The sequence below is a fragment of the Ixodes scapularis genome, unplaced genomic scaffold (genome assembly GCF_016920785.2).
Source record: "Ixodes scapularis isolate PalLabHiFi unplaced genomic scaffold, ASM1692078v2 PGA_scaffold1__304_contigs__length_218370807, whole genome shotgun sequence".
NCBI classification, from domain to species: domain Eukaryota; kingdom Metazoa; phylum Arthropoda; class Arachnida; order Ixodida; family Ixodidae; genus Ixodes; species Ixodes scapularis.
The window spans coordinates 205923038-205940599 of NW_024609846.1; the positions used below are offsets into that span (position 1 = coordinate 205923038).

At 45.0% G+C, this 17562-nt stretch overlaps 1 protein-coding gene across 1 annotated transcript; it reads right to left on the reverse strand.

The window, feature by feature from the left end:
• Positions 1–3785: 3785 nt before the first annotated feature.
• Positions 3786–15395, reverse strand: LOC115319465. Its single transcript, XM_040211943.2, has 6 exons — positions 15258–15395; positions 11469–11626; positions 10379–10452; positions 8937–8987; positions 7144–7224; positions 3786–3937 (listed from the first exon to the last, which is right to left on the reverse strand). The coding sequence occupies exons 1-6, from the start codon at positions 15387–15389 to the stop codon at positions 3786–3788; spliced, it is 648 nt and encodes a 215-aa protein (XP_040067877.2). The 5' UTR covers positions 15390–15395.
• Positions 15396–17562: the final 2167 nt, after the last annotated feature.

Sequence of the window (17562 nt, forward strand, 5' to 3'; positions counted from 1 at the left end):
TGAGCATGCATAATAGTGTTCCTATTATAACGCCAGCACTGCTTTAAAGCAGCTTACCAACATCAGACGACATGACCATAACCTCCTCTACACTGACAAAGCCTGGCAGTTCGACGACGGAGCCATGGACTGCCCGGTCCAGATTTGGAGCGCGAGGATCTGGTAGCACAGAGCATCAAAGAGCCATTTATTGGGGAACCTGGGCGTCAGCGCACAGATTTTGCAGTGACGAGGACCCGAAACACGCTTGTTCGCTCGGGAGAATTGAGTTTGGGTGTCTTGCCGCAGCGGGGCGCGAGTCACGTGGCTCTTTTATCTGTTGTCTGCAGCTCCACATTTTCCATTTCAGCGGCCACTTCTCGTGGCGATCTGCCAGGCTTTGCCAGTATATAGGAGGCTATGACATGACAAACGACGATGCAGCGTGCGCGCGCGTGCGACGACGGTTCCGAGAGGCCCGGGAGACGCACGACCGCGCATGCGCATTGAACCCCCGCCTTATGTCGTCGTGCCTGTCCCACCTCCTTCAAGAGTCATCATCAGGGAAATTTTCACGACACACTTATAAAATATCGATGTTCCTTGGGGTGCTATTAGCGGCGAGATGTTTCGGGGCGCCCTCGTTTGGTTACCTTTCGTGACGTCTTCACCTTGTGAACAAAAAGTTCGATGGTGTTTGTAATGAGCATGGTGAAAGCCTCAAATCATAGCGCTCTCAAAGCAACACTGCCAACACCGTCAAAGTTGAACTTCTTAGATTCCTCTGATTTGTGTCGATGAGAAATCCTTTGGTGACGTCAGTTGCAGTGGGCCGACCACAGCGACGCTTTCAATCGCTCACGTCGCCAATAGACCGATCTCACCAGCTAGTTTGAGTACGCCACCGCTGCCGAAATGCACCGTGGGAGCTGTAGTCTTTCTGCGCGCGCGACAACCCTGCTGGAGCTCTGCGCAAGCAGAGCACGAGGCAGCATGAGCTCTCTCGTGATCTGGCGTCTGCCTCCTACGAACTACAGTTATGGTGGCGTCACGCATGCGTGGAACGCTTGGTGGGATCGGTCTCTTGACGCTGGTATTGAAAACAGTAGTCACTAACAAGGAGAAAACAGAAAAGAAAAGCTGCAGCCGCCTTGCCACCAGCGCGAACTTCCTAGCCTCGACAATTCTTCGGCGTCTCGAGCGACAGATACCTCGAGCGCGCGCGTTCAGCCAAAAGACGACAGTGGTGGTAATACAAACTTTATTGAGCTACTTTAGGAAAGTGCAAAGGTTGTGGTGAAGCCCTCAGTCCAGGACTCCAGCGCTTTCTGCTCTAGCTCTTACCCGCCGGATCAGGGCGAGCTGGTCGTTGGGGGAGGAGCTGCGCAGCGAAACTTCCCAGGCCTCGAGTTCGTAGGGGGGGGGGGGGGGGGGGGGGGGCTGGAGGGGGAAAGGAAGGGGTTCAAGGAACAGACTCACGTAACGCGGAAGAGGGATGGGTGAACTCCACCAAAGGGACACTCGGCTGGGTATTGTTGAGGAAGGAGTTTGTGCAATAAAGTTAAGTGTGTGTATGTGTTTGTCTGGAGTTGTCGCCAAGCTGTGGCCTCCTGTCGGGTCAGCGTCTTGTGCGGCGGTGGGTACTCTCTTCTGCATTCCCCCGCAGAATGCTAAAGCCTAAAAGGTCCGTGGGGTGTACGGGCGTGGCAAGGAGCTGTGCCTCCTCTTCTTCTTGTGGGAGAAGGACTCAACACGTTGAACGGCGGCTGCTGGCCGTGGAAGGAGGGGTGGTTCGGAGGATACCAGCTCGAGCCGCAGCCGATTTTCCTCCACGTTGCCGTGACCGGGCGTCTAGTCGAGGGTAGCCCTTGGGAGGTTGGGTAGAACAGTTCCGAGTACGTGGAGCGCTTGAGGTGAGATTCTTCCGGCGAGGTAGCGTCGTAGGGCTGCCTGAGACTCTGTCAGGAGCGGCGGTGATTCTGGGGTGGCGGCGGTGAGAGCTAGTGCGATGTCCAGCTCCTCCGCCACGACCGGGAGATTCGTACATAGCAAGGCAATGACCAGAGGTCCGCCAAACGGTCTGACGACGCATGCCGCCGCTATGGTTTCGGTGGGGTGCGTTGCTGCCTCTCTGTATCTGGCGTACTTCTTCCCGCGGTATTCTTTTGCGAGGAATTGGGCTCTCGCCGCCCCCCTACCTGCATGTAGTGTCGGGTTCACGTTGCCTGAGAGAGGGTTAACCTGGATCTTCTCGAGGATTTCCTCCGGAATCTGCGTCGTTTCCTACATCTCTCTCGGGATAGCGAAGCCGAGGGTTCTCAGCATGTGTTTGCCTGTTGACGTGGTCAAGAGTCGTATCCGCAGTTTTTTGGTTTGCGCTTCTGCATTTTTCATGTCGACCCCTAGACTAAGCAGTTTCTTAGTCGACTTCAGGTACGTAGCCAGGGGGGGGGGGGGGGGCATGAGGCCGCCCCCCCCCCCCGAAATCTTCCATTTTGCAGGGACCTTCTCTCTCCCCTCCCCCTCATACAGCATTTTGACATGAGCGCCCCCCCCCCCCCCCCCCCCCCCCGAAACGAAATCCTGGCTTCGTGCCTGGTCGACATGTATATGGGAGGCCCCAGCTTCAACTAGTTGGCTTTCCTGATGATAATATTTAGTTGCCCCTTGTCCTTCTTCGTGAGGTTGAAGTACGTGATGCGGCTGAGGGTGAGGGCCTGTGTCATCCGTATGAGGTCGACCTCCTTATGTCCATGTTTGCGACTGGTGAGCCGGCTCATCATGTGGATGATTTGATCTGCGGAGTTTCGCAGGAGTCGCATCGTGTGGGTCGATCGGCCATCCTGTTGGAGGTGATATGCGTCATCTACTTGGATGTAAAAGCATCTACACTCCTTGAAAGGTTGTCAAGCATCGTGTGAAGCAGGGATGTCCTGCGGACTCGCGGTCTTCACTCGACGTAGGTAGTCGACCAATGCCACTTCGAAGACAAGGCCAGCGCATGACGTCAACGTTAGTGGAACCCCAAGTTTCCCCTTGCATCAAGCACATTGAAGCTCGATGAGAGCCGCCGCAAAGCGGCAGATGCGTCCGTCTCAGCGACGCAGTGTGCTGGCGTCGCACTTGTTATGAGACGCTGCAAGACGCGCTGAAGGCAACGCTGGCGCAAGCTGCAGAGGTGCTGCGTGGGTCCACTTGTGATGACGTGTGGGAAGGACAGACGTAGGTCTTGACTTCCTTTCAAACGCAATGAAACGGTGCTCTGTGAGGCCTATATCTAAAAAGTGTTTCGCGAGCATGCTTGCAAAAATAGTGAAAGGGTTAGCTGGAGGATATGAAAAGAAGAAAATAAGCGGGTGTTTCGGAAAAAGCAGAGTAGCGAAATACGAGTTGCAGGGCTGAAACTGGGGTTCGCAATCGCAGCGGAACGTGAACGTTGCTTTCCTGTCCCGCTGAAGCACTAGCTTTCGCATGACTTTCTTTTACAGACGCTACGCGGGACAATGCTCACGCCGTTGAGGCCTAAATTACATGGCACGTTTATCTGTACAAGATTACCGCGAAGAAATACACAATATATTCTGTTAAAACTGCTTTTGACACGATAGTACGTGAAAGGGGCGAATTGTCTGTACGCTAAGAATGAAGAAGGCTTAGTATATTAAAAGCGTTTCTTATGTTCACACCCGTAATAACTCAAGCACCCCTAAAAGAGGGTGTCTGTATGAAGATAATCTATAATTGAAAAATCTCTACGTAGTGAAGACTCAATCGCACGCATGTAGGAAGACCTTACGTTTTATTTTCTATAGCTCGGTATGTTTGAAAACACCACATTTGCTCCAGTCATACGCGATGGTTTTGTTTTGGTCGGCCATCAAATCATAAGCCAAAGAACATCCATATGGCACATCATTGTGTTTTTTCAAGTGGCTATCCGTTACCCATACTTGAACCCCTGGAACATAGCCGAAAAGAAATCGCTATTGTAAGTAAACTGGCTGTGGTAGGTTATTCCAACTTTTTGAGATTATTTAAAATATCCGGCATGGTTGAAATAATCTAAAATTATCTGCGATTTTATGTTTGATTATTTGTTGTGCGTCTTTTTTTTACCTGGAAAATAACATGGCATGAGACGTACACATGCTGTGATTAAATTTTCAACTGTGCTTAGTTTGTTTGAATACTTCATAAACCCGCGCGCGCTCTCGTCTTCTACTGCTGCGTGTTTGGGAAATGAAAACTAGCGGTGGCAGAGTGTTCTAATTTTTTTCAACTTGTTTCCTACATGATTTCCTTTTTCCCTAGTTCAATCGATGAAATGTGTTTATTAGGACACTTTTATGTAAACTCCGCCTAGGGTGGTGCCAACTGTCTGTTTCCCTGCCCCATATCCTTCCCATTACATACTTGTTTTCCAGGCATATCCACAAAAATGGAAACAAAATAGAGTCAGTTTCAGTCTACAGACTCCGACAAAATTGTGCGGCTACTTCCGTTTTCATAGGGCCATCTTACGCGGGGTGGTTCGCCGGGTGTGGGTGTGGATGTTGTACTTTGCGCTTTGTTTACTCTACCGTTTTGGATTTTGTTCGGGCAAGCCAGAAGAATAGTTCATTCGTATAAAACGCGAGTATTATTGACAACTCAAAATTGTTATTTCTGACGCCTAAGCTTCGATTTTGTTTTAGCTATCTTCATTGCAAGCTACACTTACCAAAGCAAGCGTATCCCTTCTAAATATATCGCGCACTTAATCTGCTTTCGTGTTGAGAATGTTATGTTGGCTACAGGTTTGTTTGATCAGCGACTTGTAGTTGTTCGACGGAAGTTACGTACGGTACTTCCTAGCCCTGATAGGAATTATCGCGGTGAATAGTCGTGGCTGACGAAAATGGCGAAAGTAACCGGGGCTAACACAATGTCGTAACAAAATATTTTTTCCATCACAAGCGGAGTTCACATGAAGTCACTCTAGCTTTTATTACGACTTGCATTGCTTCGGTACACTTTAAGCTCGCTAACCTCCGTCACCGCCTAAGATAGACCACGTAAGCCTCCATTTTTATAGAACTGCGTTCATGGAACCTTTGACAATGGCAGAGTGCTACGCTAGAATGGCAGAGTACATCCGGAAAATGTGAAGCCTCAGTATAAAATTCAACAACTTGGGATATAATAAAACATTTTTTTGGAATAAAGAAAAATGTAGGCTTAATCCTTTGGAATACACTTTGTTAGGAAATATTAACACTGACCGTATACGACTGATACCGATAATTTGTTATGTTTTGAGCGCGCACTAAATTGCTCTTAGCTTAGTATAAACAACCCTAACTTTCTTGCAACTCCGAGCCTATCTTAAAACCCCCATGCAAAGTTGCTTTGCGTGCCAGTTACATTGGATATCAAAACAATCTTTCCAGTCGCGACGCGTGTTTTTCAAACACGCTAAATTTTTATTTAGAAAAATCGACAGAACATTGATGTTTTAAATTTGTTTTGACCTTGATTATTCAATGTCTTGTCGAAGTTCGCTCTGCCTTGGGTACATTGCATGGGAAACATAGGCTAGTTCTCTTAAATATCATAAATATAACCTAATTATAATACAAGTTGATGTATAGGGTGGTACAAGTCACCAGGCCCGATGTAAAATAAACCGTAAAAATCGACGCCTGCACGTAGCAATCTAAACTTTTCGTCAAAGGTGTATTTCACGGGTTTTTTCTTTTTGTAAAATTTCAAAGTGTAGTTTTCTTTCTGTAAACAAATAAGGCCAAGAAACTTGCCAGGGTCTACGGCGTGCAGCGACGCAGACGACAGGGGTTCAGTAGTGGGGTGTGTTTGGCATTCGTATTGATTGATGGCGCTACCTCCGTATAGCGACGGCTCGCGACCACCGTGGTTTATTAAAATGAACATAATCTTTTTGAAATGTACTATCGGGAAAAATGAAGTGCGAACAGAGGAGCGCGTGGCTCGCGGTACAGGCAGCGCCGCCTGGAAGTGAGCCTAGGAGCGAGGGTGCGTGGCCTACTCCGACGTGTTCACGCCCCTCCCTCTGCGCTCCCCAAGCTTCAGCAGTGCGCCTCTTGGTGCGCTGAGAGCTATCACCGCTATCTTTGCTGGCTCAGCGCGTGCGGTGCAAAGAAGCTCGCCGCACCCGCCGAGCAGGCAAAGATAGCGGTGACAGCTTTCAGCGGACTGAGAGGCGCACTGCCGAAGCTGGTGGAGCGCCAATCGAGGGGCGTGAACACATCGAAGTAGGCCACGCACCCTCGCCCCTAGGTTCACTTCCAGGCGGCGCAGCCTGTACCGCGAGCCACGCGCTCCTCTGTTCGCATTTCATTTTTCCCCGATAGTACCTTCGGTTAAAAAATAAATTCAGACAATCAAAGCAAAACGTAAAGTAAAAAAAACGCGTCTGCATAAGGGCGGCGCTTTTGCTGCCAACGGATTTCGTCTGCGTGTCGTCTGCTTTTTTTCGCTGGTCGGCTGCACTATAGTGGCTTAAAGGGGGTAGTGTAACGAACGAAACCGGAGAAGCGGTACAGCGTTGGAAGACGGCCGCGGGTGGGCGCTGGCGCTTGCAGCATCGTCGTTCCGGCTATGGCTCCGGCTTGGCCGCTTGGTCAGCTTGGCTCCAGCCAGCTCCGGCCGATTCGCAGCTGTCGACTACACTGTCGTCTGCTAGTTTCACAGTTTTATTCTCCTTCAAACACAAATCATGTCGTTGTAAGTTCACTGGAAACAAATAATTGTTTTTGAAGTATTTATATTAGTTGTGAAGCGTGTTAAGGCCTGTGAAATACACCTTTGACGAAAAGTTTAGATTGCTACGTGCAGGCGTCGATTTTTACGGTCCCTTTTAGATGGAGCCTGGTGACTTGGACCACCCTATAAGTAGTTTAGATTATTCATATTTCATACACGCTGATATGTACGTACGTACAAAAGGAAAGTGAAAATGATGCAAGTTTTTTATGGACTGAAGTACAGTCGTTCTTAAACCGTACACGCTTATTAAAATACCACTGATAAGTTTGTAAGAATTTAGCTTCTAGGTGTATCAACAGAGTCTATGTCCTTTAAGTAAACTTTTGTAATCTTGTTAAAGGATATTTTGTTTAGTGTTCTAAATGTTGTATTATGAAATACCCAAGTATGCAGATTTCAGAACAGCACATGATTTGTAGTCGGTGAAAAGCAACTGGTAAATCTGTCCTTCCCTTTTTCCACCTGTGTGAATAAAGGTAAAAACGCAATTCAATTAGCTTTTAACTGATTGAAAAAAATGGCAATAATGTGTATCAGACTAGCAACTGACAAGGGTCATAGAATATGTTTCCTAAATAGCGTGCGTTTATATAGCTGAAAATAATTAAAATAAGACTCCATAAAAAGCGTCGCTTCCTTCTGATAATGCTAATCATTATGAGACGTGAGGGCAAAAATTGACGTCATAATCAGAAAACGAATCACACTACCTTCGCTAATTTGCCCCTATGTTTTCGAATTAGCTGGTACATTTCATATTGGTTGCCCATCGCTGCTGGTGGACCACAATATTCAATGGCAAACGTAGGCTGCCCGGAGATCTTTATACTGGCACTGAGTGGAAACAAAGCGCCGAAAGTTTCTAATTATAAGAAACCTTAGAGTACTGCATACTTTTGCTGCGACCACCTTTTCTAGGTATATGTCTCGGTCGCCGGATCGACTCGCAATTGCTCAACTGTTCAATAACTGAGCCGATAGTGATGATGCCAATTCAGGGCGAAATATCTGGAGCTATCTCGGCTCCACTAATTCAGCCTGGTATAGCGTAAATTTGCCACTGAATAGCGGAATCAGAATATTTTGTAAATCCAACAATTATTATGCCATGTTAGTACGACAGATAGAATACTCTCTCTGACCGTATTACACCAAACATACAAATATTTCAAAGATGAATTATTGCACTCACGCCGCATTCATGACCTCGCTACCACGCCTTGGCTAATGAGGTTTAATGAATGAAATCATTAGATTGTTTTCATTTCCATTTGTTTTCAATTATTTTATCTTTATAGCATTTTGTAGAGGAATATTTGATTGCTCATGGTTCATACCTTGGACCTCCAAGGGCTACTTTTTAAACGAATCTTATAGCTTTTTATTATAGAAAAAATATCAGATTTTGGGCTTATTTTGAGTACCGATTTGTAAGAAAGAGGAATGTGGAGAAGATTGTAGAACGAAAAAATAAACATTATTCTTTATTATTGTGTTTTTTTACGAACGATGTAATGCCTATAGCTTTGTTGTAAATGCCAAATTTGAACTACTGAATATTTTGAGAGAGTTCTTTCTACATAAAATAATGAATCTCTAGATTTTACCCAGGTTGCACACCAGTGAAACGCCTGACTTGGTCCAAGCTTGACATTCCTAGTGTTCTAACTTGGATCAGATACGGTTTTGCTCCAAGGCGTTAGCGCCAGCGTACTTTTCTTTCGCGTTCCTTTGACTTTTCTCTGGCCCGCCGCATAATTCACGAAGTGCCAGAATTGAGCCAAAGATGCCAAGTATAAACTGAATAACCAACAGTGAAGCCTACATTTGGCACTTGTTTGACAATTTTGGCCCAAAGTTGCGGCACAAAAACCAAACAACCCGAAGTGAAGCCTCAACATGGCACTTGTTTGGTGATTTAGGCCCAAAGATGCCAGATGGCAGCCAAACAATCAGCAGTGAAGCATAACTTTGGCACAATTCTTTGGCGCATTAGGGACAAGATACTCATATTCTGGCCAAAGAAGGTCAAATTTGGTTCTACTATAGCGTTTTCGGGCTAGAGCCACAAGTTCGCAAAACACAAACAGATTTGAGCCCAAACGATTGTGCCACTGGGTATCCAATGACGCAAACATAACACTATAAATTATTGTTTCAAAGACAGGGCTTACTTGATTGTTTGGCAGGACGTGCTTCTTTTTTTGCCGCATCCGTTGATTCTACTGCAATTAAAATGTGTAGGACTCGTTTACATTCCATCATACATTATATGACATCAAAGTCTTAAAAAAATCTTCAATTCGTTGCAAGTTTCTACATCGTAGGATGCATAAAAATATGGCATTTTAATATGTATTAATCTACGAATAAGCATTACAATACTAATTGAATATTTACGCTCCTAAATCGATTTAAAATGCCTTTTTAAGGGGCATGGGCAAGGTTCAGTGATACTGACGTAAATAATTGGAGTGTGTTTTTTTTAACTGGCCGCGAAACACACTCACAGTCATTTGGGAATATACTCGTGATATTCTTCGGATGATGTGATTTTGCTCGAGTTGATTAAAATGCTTATTGCAAAGTCCTTAAATAAATTTTAATAAAATTTCAGATTGATAAAAAATATATTTGTCCTGCCAAGCTCCGAGCTTTAAACGTAAGGATTTTTAAATTAAACTTTTCTTGCGCGGAAAGTAAAAGTATGAGCTCATCTTGTAACAACATATTTCGCAACTTAAAGTGTGACAAGTGAAAGAAGGTAACAAATACGTGTCTAAGCATTCCTCATGAGGGCCAACACTTTTCGCAATAAGTAGCGCATTGCGACTTTAAGAAAATGCCAAGGCTTCTTCTGGGTAAGAACAGCTTGATATATTCCCGCATGCATCGTCTCCGGTCATGTGACAAGCTCTTGTTGCTGTACCATACTGTCTCTCACGATCAACAGTCTCTAGAATACAATATTTTTTTTTATATATATTTCAGACTGTAACCTGACGGAAAAACGCTCAAAAGATTACTCATTTCGATTAATTTATATGTTTGTAAAAGACTCCGTCAGGTCAGAGAAAGTTTGGGAATAATTCAGTATTTAGAGCGTGGAAGCCAAGTGCGTATACCACGCATACTTCTCCACGATTTGTGAAAATATCGACTATAATAAGTCAAGTGCTCGCACATCGCGCCCCCAACAACTCTTCACAGCAATCTTGACAAATATTATATATTTCTTATAATTTATGTGCTGTGAATATATAACCGTATTACAATGCCTATGAAACAGTTCCAATATGCTTGCAATATTGTAATACTGCGGTGAGTAAGACTCCTTGCATAGTCACCCCTGCTTTCTGAACAGAAGTAAAATTACAGCAAAACATGTGCAAACTGAACGAAGTGAAAAGTTTTTTTTTCACAAGCAAAGATCTCTTTGTTACTTTCTGAGTTTCACATTTCATACTCCCTAAAGCGTCCTGTGTGAACATATCTGGACGTCGTCGATGTTGCAATTGGGATTGGTAATAAATATTTACGGTTTACGTGCGAGCAAAGCACTAGTTTCCTAACTGAAGGTTGCTTGCATTAGTTTACTAATTATGTATATTCTTACCCACAAGAAAATAATTTTCCTTTTCATATGCTTTATCGCTCTTTCGAGCTTCCACATTTACAAATCCTGTTACGCTGGAAGAGTGCGAATATATATATTTTATCAAAAAGGCAAACAACGCGACGGACAAGGAGAAATAAAGGATGTGAACAGGGCAAGTGCTATCACGCCAGTGACATTTCAATGCTAAGGTAGGGTCTATAATTTCTTGATCACTGAATCAAAATAAAGATTACAAAAATAAAGCGTTTTTGAAAAGTACGGTGAGAATAAATATAAATGAGAGGAAACAGAACCGATGTAAATTTGGAGTTTCAAAAACTTGGACTCGATTTAACAAAAGTTTCAAGCATAAAACACTAAAAAAATTAAAACAGAAATGCACTCGTCTGTGTTTCGTCCTCTCTCTGTTTTATACTTTCTGTTATCTAAAAAAAATAAGTTTTATATTTACTCAGCATTAGAAACTACAGTTCATATAGTACATTGTCTTAGTCAATGATGCTACCGAGGGCGCACTGGTACTTAACTATGTGTCCCTCTTTGGCCATGACGGTTTGAGACGAGCTCTTTCTGGCTTTGGATATGACGCCCTTTCAATACTAGAATTTAGGGATTACTGGTGTGCGTTTAAAGTCGACAGAATTGTATAGCAAGATATCCTGCCATGAATGACTTGGGCAAGAGGCAGTGTTCTTTTAGTCTGATGTTCACACACCAGTCATATTGTCTTTCAGGCTGGCCCAACACACCTTTCCACGCGGGAGCGGGATTTTATAAATGACCCCACAGATGCATTTCGCTTATTGATTTGATGCATTACTGCATAATCTTAACAGTTTATCGGCTCAAATAGACTTTGTCGCGCTATTACGCTCTTGATATGGTACCCAATTAGCCCAGAAGATCTTTTTGATACAAATTTTAATCACAGATTTCATAATTAAAACTAGAAAGATGCAGCAAAATAATTATGGCAGGAGAAGGGTTCATCTGCGCATATAGCCCAAAACGGATTAAAACTTTCGCATTGCTTTTGAGAAATTTTCTGTAAATTGTGAAAACGTTGCTAATAAACAGAAGCACTTACCTTTGGGAATTATTCCGGTAATAAAATATGTACTGAGCGTTTTTCTCTTGAGAGTTAATTGAAATTCTGAGTGCACCCAAACAAAAATGATCTTTATCGAATTCAATATTTTTTGAGTGATACACGAGATAAAATATATCGTGGAAGTCTCCCACCAGCTGTAATTGTAAAAGAAGTTGAAAATATTATTGAACAAAATAACGCGTAGACTCCTAACTGTTTGCACTTCATAACACGTGAACCTTTCACACATTAAACCGTGAAATAGGCAGCCGGTGTGGACAATGGGGCGATATATATTATAATAACGTAAGTTAACACAACATGACAAATTATGTCTTTCATGCGTTTAAAGGGACACTGACAGGGAATTTATGCTCGTTAAGGTTTTTATTTGTACATGACTCATGCAAAGCCAAACTACCCAGTACAAGATTTGCAGCTGGAAACTTGTTTTCTTTCTGCCCGAAAACCGCCGATTGAGAACTGGCCGGTTTGAGTCGCGCTCACTCTCTTCTCCGTGGTCACGTGCTGTTTTCTATGGTTTCAAGCACACACAAAATATAATCAAAGTCGTGGGTCATCCAAAGCACACACTCAATATTAAAAAAAGATATGATGCTTATTTTTGTGACTAAAAAATTGAAAGACGTATAAAATTCCCAGTAATGCCGAATTAGAGCGCAGCTCTTGAGGAGGAGGAGGGGAGGATACGAAGAGGAGTGTGTGCCCCTCCTCCTCTTCCCTCCTCCTCCCGCTCTTCCTTCCTCTCCCCTCCTCCTTCCTCCTCTCATTCTCCTCCCCTCCTCTCTGCCTCCCTCCCCCCTCGTGACATCACTCGTGACCCTCGGGACGTCACACGTGACGTTACTCGTGACCCTAGTGACCGTCGTGACGTCGCTCGTGACCCTCGCGAAGTCACTCGTGACGTTACTAGTGACCCTAGTGACCCTCGTAGCGACCCTCGTGACGTTTCACTCTTAAAGGCCTTGTGAAGGTTGTGAACATCGTCGTGACCTTCACGAGTGACCTTCATGACGTCACTTGTGACCCTCGCGATGCCAGTCGTGACGTTACTTGTGACTCTAGAAACCCTCGTGCCGTCACTCGTGAAGGCCTCGTGAAGGTCGTGACCACCCTTGTGACCTTCGCGAGTGACCTTCATGACGTCACTCGTGACCCTCGGGACGTCACTCGTGACACCCGTTACGTCACGCGTTACGACACGTGTGACCCCCGTGACGTCACACGTAACGACACGTGTGACGTCATTCTGGGAAAGGTCCCATAATGGAACGCGCGGTTACGCCGATGGCGACGGCGACGCCGCTCAAGCCGGAAACGGGCGCCTAAGAGCTGCGCTCTAAAAACTGCGTATTCATTGATTGAACAAAAAAAAAGAAACTTGCACCGAGAAACGGAAGCACACTGTGCATTCTCTGCGTAATTTTCAACATGGCGTTGTATCGCTGTGCTCGCGGGAGTTGCGGTTGGACGGCTGAACGAAGCGAGCTGAGCGATGGCGGCGGTCGACGGGCGTGAGACCTCTACTTCAGAATTGTTTGTTGTACCGGCGAATCTATCTAGGTTTGGAAGAGAAATTGTTTACAGATCGAAACTATTAGGATTTATTCCGTACGGCACGCCCGACAACCAAGCTGATTCGCACGAAGACGTCGCCGAGTCTTCGCCCCTTCGCCTGGCCGAAGACGGGGCTAGTTTTACGAACCCGAATGGGTAAGAGCTTGAAAAACTAGCAAACGTCAAGACGCACTGCTTGTCGTTTTCGTTATTTTTGTGCGAAGTGCGAGGCGAGCAATTTTTGCCTGCTTCACACTAAAAAAAGAAGAAAAAAGAGAAAAAAAAGCGGTTGGGTGGGCCTTACGGGACTCTCGTCCAAATCCCACCTTCTCTACAATCCTTCTTCTACCCTAGTTCAGTTTCGGTTACGGTTTCAAGCAGTTTCGTTTTTTCTTTAATTCATTAAAAATATAAAATATGTACTAAAATATTGATTGTATAGACTTCTGACACCATATTGTATCGCCTGGCAAAATATACAAAAAATGTTTTGAGGGGTGTCAGTGTCCCTTTATTTCTTTTTAGATGACCTTTGACATGAATTGCAATAAAAAGTAAGTAGTTTGAGTAAAGGAATTTGATAATTTTAATATTTATTAAGTATGAAGCGAGTGGTCGCAACTAAAATTGATAATATCACTCGAGGGAACGATGATGTCACATAAACATCATCGTTCCCTTGCACAGAAGTAAAATAAACAAAAAACAGGGGAATGATTTGAGGCACCAAAGACAATTGCGTATTTGGGGTTGGCATCAGAGAGCATACCAGTCCAAGAAACAGTCTTCACGACCAGAAGCAGCGCTACTTGGAAAAGTAGTCCCGCTAAAGTCGGCGGCAAAGCACACACCAAAACCAGTCTGGAAACCATTGAATGGTTCACTTTCATTCGATCCATACACCGATGAGCAACAAGATGGCAGCGCCCATAGGCCGTACTCCACAAATTGTCACCACTTCTGTGCAAATGGCCAAATCACCGGAGATCTCATTGTCTTTGCCATGCTTGTAAACGTGGGAAAGTAAAGGTTATATGATGAGGCGAGGCGTTTCAGAAACCCTTAGTACTGTGTGTGATCTGCACATAGTGCGTAGCTGCGAATACATTATCCCGATCAATATAAAAATTCATCTGAGTTGCCAAAATAACATATTTTTAATTATCAAGGCGGTTACAAGCCATTTAATCGATATCAACGTCTAAATGGCATGTCAAGACATTAAAAGTGAACGATGTCAAATCCTCAGAAACTTACCTTTGTGGCGGACATAATTTTTGTGAGCACCAAGAGAAAATAGCTCTATTATGGCAAAGCCGACTGCACAATTAAGTTTAGTTTGACAAGTAGCACCACCTTATGCGGCATTTTCGGCAATCTGAGACGCCCAGGGGTTGTACTCATCAGATCCAATCTCGAGCTCAAACCTCGGAGTGCTCTGCCGAACTTTAAAACAGCGCTAGTGCCAAATTGTTCGGTTGTTTGGACTTCGAAAAGTTGCCATTTTTGCTCTCCATCTGCGCTGACTAGCAGCCGACCGAGGCGCCTCCCTCGCTTTCTTGGAGCTGCTAAACCGAGCGAAGCGTAAATCAAAATAAAATAAAAACGCAATACTTCTCATGGCTGCGACAATGCCCTTGGCATAAACCATGACACTAAAGCATGTTGTTGACTGATATTCTATGAAACGTTTTTAAAATAATATTTAAATAATATTTAACTTTAGTAATAGTCGTCAAAATATAGTATTAAATTTACTTTTAGTTGGCACATTTTTGTTGCCCCACTGGGAGGTCAATATGTGCAGAGATCCAGTAGAACAGGAAGTGCATAACACACACTTTAAGAGGAACTTCAGATAATGAAACTACAGTGATATATATTAAACGTATATATTTATATATACCGCAAAATTAACAGATGATTTTTACTGAACTGCTCCTTCGCAAATGCGCACGGTTCCAAAAGGCATAAACAAAATATTGAACTGATTATAATTAAATTTCATTATATGCGCCACCTTTTTTACCTGCACAGCTGCGGGTCACGTTTTCAACAAGCTAATTAGCTCTTTTTGTGTAGAATTTTGAAGCTCCTTGTGTCTGGAGAGTCCAGGGACCGAGCAAATTTCTCCATGGGGAAGCGACTTTAAAAGGTCTACGCTAATGTTTGGGTCAGTGATAAGGATAATAATATAAAGCAAAATACCTTCCACGCATCGGGAGGCTCCTCGAAATACTTTTCGATCTCGGTTGGGTCGCAGTCGTCGCAGTGGCATTGTGTCACCATTGCTGTCAGCGTAAGCAGCAGGGAAGCAAGCATTGAAACAACTTGGTTCATTTTGAAAAGTACAACGAAGTAAAAGTATTTCGACGAGCTAGCTAAAGCGCTTCTTTTCCTTTTTGTTGACGCCGTGGCGATATTCTATCTGTTTGTAGATTTGACGTTACGAGTGGGCGCTTTGAGGTACACACAGCTGGAGTTAAAAGGTCAACAAGAAATGTCACTTGCAACATATTTGAGCTTCGGTTGCTGTTTTTTGTTGTTGTAGTTTCTGCGGCGTTCCGGCTGCGGTAGAAGGGTGAATAGAGAAATGAGAGCGTTTTCTTCTTTTTGTGACAGAGGGCGCTCTTATTTCGGGCCGAGAATGAAGAGCTGATAACCTGAAAGCAAAACCTATTCGGGCTTCTTTGTTTCGAAAGTGCAATATGAAAGGTATTAAAAAATTCAAAAAAATGAAAGCCGTTTACAACTCCCTGTAACGCCGAATTAGAGCGCAGCTCTTGAGGAGGAGGAGGGAAGGGTACTGGGGGGGGTGGGTCAAGTGACCTGGGGCCACGTGACGATGCCAATGACGTCATCAGTGACGTCACTGATGACGCCATCAGTGATGATGATGATGACGATGCGGATGCCGGTGACGTCATCAATGACGTCATCAGTGATGATGACGATGACGATGCGGATGCCGGTGGCGTCATCAGTGACGTCACTGGTGACGTCATCAGTGGCGATGACGTCAACGGGGGTCACGTGACCTCGGGAGGTAACCCCGTTGACGCACGTGACCCCGGGGGGGTCACGTGACCTTGGTAACCATCGTGACCCTCGTGAGGGTAACCCTAGTATCCCTTGTGAGGGCAACTCTCGTGACCCTCTTGAGGGTAACTCTCGTGACCCTCGTGAGGGTAACTCTCATAACCCTCGTGAGGGTAACTCTCATAACCCTCGTGACCCTCGTGAGGGTAACCCTCGTGAGGGTAACCCTCGTGAAGGTAACCCTTTTGATGGTAACTAACCCTCGTAACCCTTCTGAGGGTTACGAGGGTAAGTAACCCTTGTGAGGGTAACCCTCGTGAAGGTAACCCTTTTGAGGGTAACTAACCCTCGTAACCCTCGTGAGGGTTACGAGTTTAAGTAACCCTCGTGGCCCTCGTGATCCTCGTTAGGGTAACCCTCATGAGATTAACCCTCGTAACCCTCGTAACCCTCGTAACCCTCACGAGGGTTACGAGGGTTGCGGTTACGCCGACGGCGACGGCGACGCCCACGCCGCTCAAGCCGGAAACGGGCCCCTAAGAGCTGCGCTCTAAAAGTTACAATGATGTCACTGATATCACAGATGTGTATGATCGGGCGAAAAGAAGAAGAGGAGACTAACAGGAAAAGATGCACGATAGAGCTTCATCATGAATTCTCAAAATGTTCGTCTTAAATTATGCAAATAAATCAAGGGCTCGTAATATTATTTCGTTTGGTGACCCGGACGACTAAGACCTCAAGAAACTGAACTTTACAACCGACGCAGTTACACGGCGGCCAGTGAGTTGCGTTCATTTGCATTTTCCCATATTTGAGGCGTTACAAGGACTTACGCCATGGCTCAGGCTAACGCCGGAAATGAACAGCCGGTCACCGAGCCGCTCACTTGGAAACTCGCCGCTGTCAGCAGACGGCTGCCCAGATTCTTGCCTGCTGACGAAGAATTATGGTTCGCGCAAGTAGAGCTCTCCCGCAGAAACATCACTGCACAGCTGACGATGGTTTGCGAGGTCGTCTCATCGTTATCATCGGCATAGGCAATAGAAAAAAGAGACGTCGTAATTTCTCTGCCGGATCGAAATTCATATGAGCGTCTCAAGCAAGAAGTAATACGAAGAACTACAGCATCATAACAACAACGGCTACAACTACTAACGTCTGAAGAGCTTGGAGACCGAAAGCCATCCCACCTTCCTCGTAGCATGAAGCAACTCTTGGGAAATCACGCCTCCTTTGTCATTTCCCTCATACCATAGCTTATTTTACATCGTCTACCATCTGAGGTCCGGAGGATACTGGTAACCTCCCAACCCGTTTCTTTCTACGACCTCGCCGAACTCGCTGATAAGATTCTGGACACCGCCCTACTCATGGTACAGGAGACCACACGTCTCAGCGGTGGTCATCGACTATCTGCGAAGAATTCGCATATTTTTCATTTTCAAAAACTACAAGACTATGTCACCGATTT